General features: G+C 50.6%; 1 protein-coding gene across 1 annotated transcript; it reads left to right on the top strand.

Annotated features, from left to right (window-relative positions):
- The first annotated feature begins 1,135 nt into the window (after positions 1-1,135).
- LOC116075091 (apolipoprotein L6-like) lies at positions 1,136-8,801 on the top strand. The gene is made up of 3 exons (XM_031348073.1): positions 1,136-1,201; positions 3,237-3,337; positions 7,307-8,801. The coding sequence occupies exons 2-3, from the start codon at positions 3,264-3,266 to the stop codon at positions 8,166-8,168; spliced, it is 936 nt and encodes a 311-aa protein (XP_031203933.1). The 5' UTR covers positions 1,136-1,201; positions 3,237-3,263; the 3' UTR covers positions 8,169-8,801.
- Positions 8,802-9,225: the final 424 nt, after the last annotated feature.

The following is a 9,225-nucleotide window of genomic DNA, read 5'->3' on the forward strand; positions in this document are numbered from 1 at the left end:
GTGCTCACAGAGAAGAACAGAGAAGTTCTTCCTAGAGAAACCAGGAATCTCACACACGCAGGCTTTTCACAACAGAGAGAGTTACACCTATTTCTGTTTGGGATAGGAGGTACTTAATAGCCTGATACAGACCTTTGCTGTCCATAGAGCTGAGTCCCCAGCCTCTTCCCAGACCCCCGAGCATCATGTCTGAGTCAATCAGAACCCATTCTTGTGGAAGAGGTCATGGATACTTTACAAAAGACATGTTTGTTGCCGAGGAGTTTTGATGCGGTCATGCCTTAAGCTTTACTGTGGTAATTGTCCACAAACCAAGGAAACTTTTTTTCCAAGGTTGTACTATGTTTAACGATGTTAAAAATAAACTGCTCAGGTCAGATTTCAGAAGTTTGAATCAGCACTGGCCAAAAAGTTATGTTGAGCCATATTTCCTTGCCTCATGTGAATCATTACTCTGCAGGCCAGTGGTGGATTTGCAAACACCCCCCCAACACACACACACACACACACACACACACACACACACACACACAAAGACAACCTGGGACAGGAGGGGATCCAGTGGGTACAGCCACTGCAAGTCTATTGCATCTGGGATGCCTGCTGGGTAACCCAGCACGTGTTCTGGGGCATCTCACAACAGCTTAAAGATATCAACACTAGTGTGGTATGCACCTTACAGATGGAGGATCAGGCCAGGGGCAGTTTATTCTGATTCACAATCATGCAAACATAGATGCCTGTAGTCTTCCAGGTCCTAGCTCAGCAGCTACCGCTTAGTGTGGAGCCTGGCACACAGCTGGGAAGGAGCGATTTTGGAGGGGTTCTTTGGCAGAGCTGGGGATGGAATTCAGGGTCTGGCACATGCAAGCGCTCTTACCCTGAGCTACGCCACGGCCAGTCCTCTGTCTGTACACCTCACAGTGTGTGTAGAGGAAGATAGGAAAGTGAGACATTCGAACAAGATACCTCCCAGCAAGGCCCCTATTCCAGAAAGTTGCCTTAGAAGCTGGGCTGCCACTTTACGGCATGGTTTGAGGTTAAGATGAACCAGTTTCATAATTCCGTTCCCGCCTCCAAGAGCCACCGCGCTCCAGTCATTGGCCCAGTTGGTGAATAAAATCTGCCCTTGCTCCTGTTCCTGTTCTGCCCAGACACAGGTCACAGCACCCACTGAACAGATTGGAGGGCTCCTGGAGAGGTGAGGGCTGAGCCTGGGGGTTCTCCTTTCTCTGAGAGACAGCGGGCAGGGGAGGGGAGGGCTGCTTCTGGGACCCTAATGGACAAGGAGACCAGGGGAACAAGAAGCCAGTCACTGCCTGAGGAAAAAGAGCTGACAGGGGCTAACAGGGCCTGAAGCTCAGGCACTTGGGCAGGGTGTCAGGTTCGACTCCTTACATATGACAACCCGCTGGGAACCTCACTGGATCAGATGTGCCAGTGAGGAACACTATCTTCTTATCCACCCAAGTTCTCTTCTTTGAGTAGACTTTGGTTTGTTTTTGTATCTTGAGTATAATTCTGAAAAGTCCAGAGATGATGGATCCTTAGCAAGGAATTCACTAACTAGCTGTTCCCTGACAGAGACGTTTCCAATGGCCAGCTAGAGTCTGTGGACTTAAAAGGCCCCTGGGGCTGCCTCTCTGGACTGTGCCTGTACCACTGAGGTTGTCTGTAGAGAGGACAGACAGAGCTTCTTTCCTGCTGACCACCCTAGCCACTGGGACCTTGGAAGAGAGCGGGGCAGTCCTTTCAGACATCCTCACAGCAGAATCTGCCAAAGTACGTCCTGGTCTGCCAGCCGGCTCTTGGCAGAGGAAGGCCGTTATGGGTCAAAGGTGGAGTAATCAAGTTGGACACTGAAAAACACCCAGAAGGCTGGGGTGGGGTGGCTTCTGTGACACAGTGCTTGCTAGAATGTGAGTGGCCTGGGTCGCTCCCAACAGAGTGTGTATGGCGGGGGTGGGAGTGGGGGCGGGATGGTAATGGTGGTCGGTGTGTGCAGTGGGGCACAAAGCCCTGTTGAGCATTCTTGAACATTCTCCTCAGCCAAACTTGTCAGCTCTGCTTTCTTCCCCTGAGCCGTGACGCTGGGTGGCTCAGTTGCTACTTGTCCTCTGCCTTTTTCACCTGGTTTGCTGCTTTAGCTGCTCCCTCCAGTCTCCGGCTGGACACTCTCACTCATCCCTTGTCTACATCCTATCAGTGGAACGGCTAAAGGCACCTTGAGCTTAACCAGCAGCCAGCCTCCATCACGCCACATAACCTATGAGCACCCGGTAGCCTTTGGAACAGTGCAGGCGTCGGCAGGACAGTAGCTCACAGCCCAGGCTTAATGTAACCATTGGCTCATGTATGTCCCCATGTGCACTGAGGGGATCGAAGGGGTCCAAGAACCCATTCACTCTAAGGGGAGCAATACTATTCTTCCTGAAAGTCCTTCTGCCTCCTCTTCACAACCTGAAAACCACCATCCGCACCATGGCCCGCACACCCAAGGCCGTTGTGTCCGTAATATCCTCACAAATGAGCTCTGGAGACCTTGGACCTGATATCTGGCCTCTGACAGTGGCAAAGGTGGCTGACACAGAGTTCCCGTGCTCTCGGGCTTTCCTGGGCTCTCCTGGGGGTCCTTTTGGATTTTGCATGTGAGCAACAAAGCCATTGGCTGAGCCAATCCCCAGCCCTCTTCCCTCCTGGAAGCCTAATAATCATAGTTGCTTGTTCTGGCAACCCCTCCCTCACCCCTAGGGACCTTCCCACAGTCACCTCATTACAGAGCTCTATGGTTTAAAGCACTTTCCCATGAGCACCCAAGACAGCCTTTTCATCTCTATGGCCCGGTCACATGGGAAATGCCAAGGGTCCTAGTTATTATACTAGAAACAGGGAAGTCATCGATGTAGTTCTTGACACTACAGGGAAAGATCCTGCAGCTGGCGAGATAGCTCAGCAGGTGAGTGTGTCTGCCACCAAGCTTGCCAATCTGGCTTTGATCCTCAGGACTCACACGGTGGAAGGGGAGAACCAGTTCCTACATTGTGCTGAAAGCTTCCTTGGGTTTGCTTGCTACATATAGGCCATATGTTAATGACAAAGCGATAGTGTCCAGATATTATGGTTAGTATAAACCATGGCCTGGTATGATTTCAATTCTGCAGGGTCTAAAATCCTTCCGTACTTGAATTTTATAATGTTGTATGATATTGGCAGCAAATTTGCTTTCTATATTCCAGTCAGAAGACAACCTGCCTCATAAGGACATGGCTTTGGTGCAAGCGGGAACCCTGAGCTGTCAGACAGGGGAGGAATATGAGGCTGCTGCTGAGTTGCCAAGGTAACCCGGGGTGGACTTCTTGGGAAAGGCTGGTTGTATCAAGGGCGGCATGTGTTCTCTCAATTAGGAATAACCATTTGTCCTGACCAGTGTTCTATTGCTGTGAAGAGACACCATGACCAAGGCCACTCTTAAAAAGGAAAGCATTTAATTGGCGCTGGCTTACAGTTTTAGAAGCTAGTCCACTACCATCATGGTGGGGAGCCTGGTGGTACCCATGGCACCGGAGTAGGAGCTGAGAGCTTTACATCCTGATCCTCAAGCAGGCAGGCAGAGAGAGAGAGGCCTGGAGAGAACTTTTTTTTTTCTTTTGGTTTTTCGAGACAGGGTTTCTCTGTATAGCCCTGGCGGTCCTGGAACTCACTCTGTAGACCAGGCTGGCCTCGAACTGGAGAGAACTTTTGAAACCTCAAAGCCCACCCTCAGTGACACACTTCCTCTAACAAGGCCACACCCACTCCAACAAGGCCACACCCACTCCAACAAGGCCACACCCTCTTCAACAAGGCCACACCTCCTAATCCTTCTGATCCTTTGAAACAGTTCTACTTCCTGGTGATTAAGTATTCAAATACATGAGCCTATGAGGGCCATTCTCATTCAAACCACCATACCACTCCAGGATCACTGTGCAGGAAGAGGGATTTATCTTCTCAAAAGTCTCCATTTTGCTGGGGAAATATTTTTTCCTTGAGAAGAAAATACTCCATGAAGCTGACTATAATATTTTGGAGAGTTAAGTAAACATTTAGTCAAATGTACAGTGTTGGACTCTAAGGACTAGGGCAACTGGAGCAGACACAATGAATGAGGAGGTGGGGCGGAGGTGGGGAGCAACAGGGAGGGGGCCAGAAACCCTGCGACTACTTACAGAAATCACACTGGGACCAGCTATGAGGAGGCAGATCAACTTTACTTGGGGTGATTCGAGGTTTATATAGTTTTGGGGACAGAGGTCCCTAAATATCCAGGATGGGCAAAGGTCATTGGCTGAAGGCATAAGGTACTGAGATGCCCCACTAGCATGGGGACACATTCTAGAATTGCAGGTGCTAGCCGGCCAGGTTCTTATCAAGAGAAAGGAAGTTGAACCTATAATCTAAGGGCACCTGACATTCGGTAGGTAGAGGCATGTGGTGGTGGGGAGGCGGGGTGGGGTGGAGTGATAAACTTCCCAGACAAGATCAGAGAAGAGGAGCCCTGCTAGTAAAGGGAGTCCTCCATTTTGCAAGGAGCCAGGAAGGCTGTCGGGATAATGGTAGACTTCAACCCTAATTAGCAAGGCAACGTGATGTATGTGAAACAATTTAGTAGAAAGATGCCCTACTTTTCAATACATTCATCAGTTCTAGGCCAGTCACATATTAGTCCACAGCTGGACCCCAGTATCCTGCAGCTTATGGGAGGGCAACCAGGGAGGTGGAATTTCACAGAAGTTGGGGCTCATTCTATGCTGGGGACAGGACTAGCCAACACAGAGGGTTCTGGACATAGCAGGATACAGCTTCCATTGCCTAAAGCCACACAGAAATGAAACATCATAGCCATGTAGCCTGCACTCTGTAATGGTAGATCCAGGTCTGTGATGCATATGGTCTACGTCAATCACCTCAGGAGGTGTGCCATGTAGTCAAAGGCCTGCAATGGTTACGCCTTCATGAACAAGGACTGACTTCCTTTTTCTATTCATCATTGTAGACACAGCACCTATGTTCTACAAGATGTTATATCATCTAGACTCTATAGTCTAAAGGACTGTGTTCAAAAGACAGGGGCTGCGGGACCGTGGTGGAATATGTCTTTAACCCTGGCACTTAGGAAGCAGAAGGAGGCAGATCTCTGAGTTCAAGCCCTGCCTGATCTACTACATAGTGACTTCTAAAACAGCCAGGACTACATAGAGAAACCCTGCTGGAAAAACCAAGAGTCAACCCAAACTAAACCAAAACAAACAGCAGCAAAGGTCAGGGCCTGCAGGCAGCCTTTATATGAAAATACGTAAAAGTCCAGGACAGTTTATCCACAGGACTTCAGTACTGGAGGGCCTTAACATCTGTGGGGGTCCTGGTTATGGCACAGACTACCCTTTACTGGGGGTTACTGACTCCAGCTGACTCCGAGAAGAAGCAGTAGGATGCTCAGAGCACTTAGGTTCTGCTGCATCCTGTCCTTGCAAAGGGACCTTTGTAAGGTCCCTTTCTTTCTCCTCTGTGCTGTTCCCAGCTCTGGATTTCTGGGGCTCTATGTGATCACCATCCTTCTCTGCTCTTCTAAGGAGTCCCATGTAGGGCAAGTGGAGCTGTGTCACCGGACAGAAAAGCTGGTAAGGTCAAGCAGATTAAGGAATCCCGACAATTCTCATTATTGAGAATGGAAGGCATTTGAATCTGCTCCTGAAGAGATTCCTGTCATAGAGCGTGCGACTACAATACCCCACTAAGAGGACCATAACAACCGGTCACATAGCATAGAGCCCAGAGATCCCCATGCTAACCAAGTGTCTAGATGGGCTGGTCCCCAGGGTTTAGACAATAAGCTTCCCTTCCGGACATTCCTTCCTGTAAAAGGTATTTAATCTCCAGTCCACCCTGAGTAAGTTGTATGCATCCATTTTTCCCACCATGAATAAACAGTTTGGAAAAGCAAGGTCTATGTTATCAGGACTGCCATGGGTTGAAGCCTTCATTATAGAGCTGCCGCCCCCACCCTCAGCCCCTCGAGGTTCCCAGAGGCGTTTGGGTGCTGAGGACTTTGGGAACCACAGCTTTGGTTCCAGCCTATGCCCTTTCTCACCCAGAGAAGCACAGGCTGGGGCCCCCATCTCAGGCTGCATTCCACCTCCCCTGAGTAGTGGTGTATGGGACATCCAGTGAGCCCAGCACCCCAATGGCAGTGAGGAACGAACTCAGTCTAGCGCCTCTGTGTTTCATTTCCCCAGAGTCCCTGCACCCCAGCGGTGAACCAGAGACCCCACAGTCCTATGAGTGACAGCTTGGAAAGGGGCTTGGAGGAACCAGCTTTGCCCTTCCCAATGCTGCTCTCTGTGGAAGCCAAACTCTACTGGCTGGCAAATACTCCTTACTCCTCTATCCTATATCATATGCTAGCTAAGGGAAGAAAGGACTTCATTGAAGGGCCATGCCCCTGGCTGAGGGTCCAAATGAAGGTGGCCAAGGAGGATGTGCAGAAACTAGTTACTGTTCATTGTGGCCCTCTCAAAGTGTGGGTCAGAAGAGATGTGAAGGCTCAGCCACTGTTGCCAAAATTGAGATTGTTGGAGAGCAGTGGTTATACAGTCTGGCCTGCTCCTCCTCCTCTTCCTCCCCCTTTTCCTCTTCCTCCCCCTTTTCCTCTTCCTTCTCCTTCTCTTCTTCCTCCTCCTCTTCTTCCTCTTCCTCCTCCTCCTCTTCCTCCCCCTTTTCCTCTTCCTTCTCCTTCTCTTCTTCCTCCTCCTCTTCTTCCTCTTCCTCCTCCTCCTCTTCTTTCTTCTCTTCCTCCTCTTCTCCCTCTCCTTCTCCTCCTTCCCCTCTTCCTCCTCCCTCCTCCCCTCCTGTGCTCAATAGCTGGCTTCCTCCCCTCATCCTTCTTCTTTTCTTAGGCCTCCTCCCCTGCTCCCCCCCTACTCCCCCCATCCCCAATGTCAGGACAGTGGCATCCCCTCCTGCCCTTCTTCAGGAACAGTACTCTAGTTCCTCCGAGCAGGGCTGGAAATGTCCCTCAGGACCATTCTGCCAGCTTCATGATTCTGAGGAGGGCTGAGGTCACACCTGGGGTTCTGCCCCATTGTTCCTCCTCTCCTTATGACACCAGTTGCTTCCTGCAAAGGTTGAGCTCAAGGGCTTTTGAGGGAGATGTGGAAAGGGTTCAGAGTTAGGAGCAAAGCCCACCTGGAGACCACATGGGCTGGATGAGCAGCTGGGACTTTGCCCTGGGACACAGAAGCCAAGTGTTTGTTTCCCTCACCCACAGGGACAAGGATGGCAGTCTGGATGGGGACTTCACTGATGAAGAAGAAGTGCAAGTTGAAGATGATGATCTGACAAATGAAGACCGGAGGTTTCTAAAACAGTTCCCGAGCTGGAGAAAGGATGAGAAGAAGCGCATTAGAACACTCTATGCCCTCGCAGACCACATTGACAAAAGCCACCAAAAAGCTACCAAGACCAAAGTGGTGACTACCTCTGCATCAGTCGTCTCTGGAGTCCTGAGTCTCTTGGGTTTGGCCTTGGCTCCAACAACTGCAGGGGGAAGCTTGGTGCTCACTGCTGTTGGGCATGGTTTGGGGGCAGTTGCCGGGGTCACTGACATCGTGACCAATGTGAGGGAAAACTCCCGCAAAAAAAGAGCCCTAGCTCAGGCCAACAGCATCATACCTAACAGTGACCAAGAGCTTGAGAAGGTCAAAGGAGAGAAGAGGACCTATGTCACAGCCGCCGGTGAGCTTGTGTACATATGTGGGAGCTCCTGGGATAACATCAGAAAGCACCTCCAAGCCTTCCGGCTAACCAGAACACAACCCCACCTCACCTCAGCCGCCAAGAAGCTTATGACTGCCGGCCAAGTATCAGCTCGGAGGGGCAGGCAGGTGCAAAAGGCCTTTGGGGGCACAGCCCTGGCAATGACCAAAAATGCTCTGAGGATGGGACGCGTAGCCGCTGCCCTCTCCCTTGGCCAGGACATATATACTCTCTGGGAGGACTGGAAGGATCTGAAGGCTGCAACCCCAACAGAGCTTGCAGAAGAGTTAAGGACACAGGCTGGGGAGCGGGAGTGGGTGTTATCAGAACTTACCCGTCATTATGAAAAGCTGAAGGTGAGGGCTGAATTTTGAAAGAGGCCTGGAGGCATAACGCGGGATCTGTAGAGCCACGTAGATGTTAGGTTGTGAAGTCTGCAGAGACGTCTCTCACCATGTTTCCATAGCTGCGATAAAGCCCACGATCAAAAGGGTTTGTTTGGTTTACACATCCCGAGTCCCAATCCACTGAGGGAAGCCAAGGCAATGAGAGCCCAGTCCATCTTGGGAGCGGCCTCCATCTTAAAGAGAAAAATAAATAACAAATAGTCTGAGGACGACCTGCAGTGGATCCCAAGCTGCACCCATGTACCAGGAAGGACCCCAGGGCTTGTCCTTGGCCAGAGTTACTCCCTAGCCACTTCCTGGCAACCGTTACTCAAAGATTAGTCTGATTGTTTCAGATGTACTTTCGAACTGTTGGTGATTGTACAGTCTTGCTTCAGAGCACCTACCTGTTAGCTTATAGTCATCTACTAAATGTTTGCCAGGCTGGACACCCCCTCCCTCACCCCCTCCCTTGTTCCAGTTTTCCTATAAAACCTTGTCCTGCGGAGGGTTCGAGGCTGCTCCACCCTCCCTTCCCATCCTGCTGCGTCAGGGTTGGGTTGGAGGAGAGCCCAAGCCTGAGCTTGTAATAAAGAGACCTTAATGCTATTACATGGGAAATGGCTCCTTGGTGGTCTTTGGGGCTCACAAACCCTTTTTGGCGCAACAGCAGGAGTTCAGGGCAGGAACCTGCATGCAGGAACTCAAGCAGAAACCACAGAGGAACGCTGCTTCCGGGCTTGCTCCTGCTCTGTGGTGGTCTTCCTTGCTTTCTTATGCTATCCGGGGCCAGCTGTCAGGGGTTGCCCCACTCACAGTAAAACAGACCTTCCCACATCAATCATTGATCAAGAAAATGTCCTACAGACTTGCCTATATCTGATGGGGCCATTTTCTCAATCAAGGTTCCTCTTCCTAGATGACTCTAGCTTGTGTCAAGTCGACCAAACAAAACCAAACAAACAAAATTACTCAAGACAAGGGCCAAATAGTACCCAGTGCTTGGAGCAGGGTGGGCCTGTCCTCAGCTGCGTGATTAGACCTC

Source organism: Mastomys coucha, unplaced genomic scaffold, assembly GCF_008632895.1.
Source record: "Mastomys coucha isolate ucsf_1 unplaced genomic scaffold, UCSF_Mcou_1 pScaffold11, whole genome shotgun sequence".
Classification (NCBI taxonomy): Eukaryota; Metazoa; Chordata; class Mammalia; order Rodentia; family Muridae; genus Mastomys; species Mastomys coucha.

Excerpts from the sequence above, each read along its gene's own strand:
- LOC116075091 (XM_031348073.1), top strand. The coding sequence starts at position 3,264 with ATGGCTTTGGTGCAAGCGGGAACCCTGAGCTGTCAGACAGGGGAGGAA. Across the intron at positions 3,338-7,306 it reads GCTGCTGCTGAGTTGCCAAG|GGACAAGGATGGCAGTCTGG; the intron begins GTAACCCGGGGT and ends CCTCACCCACAG.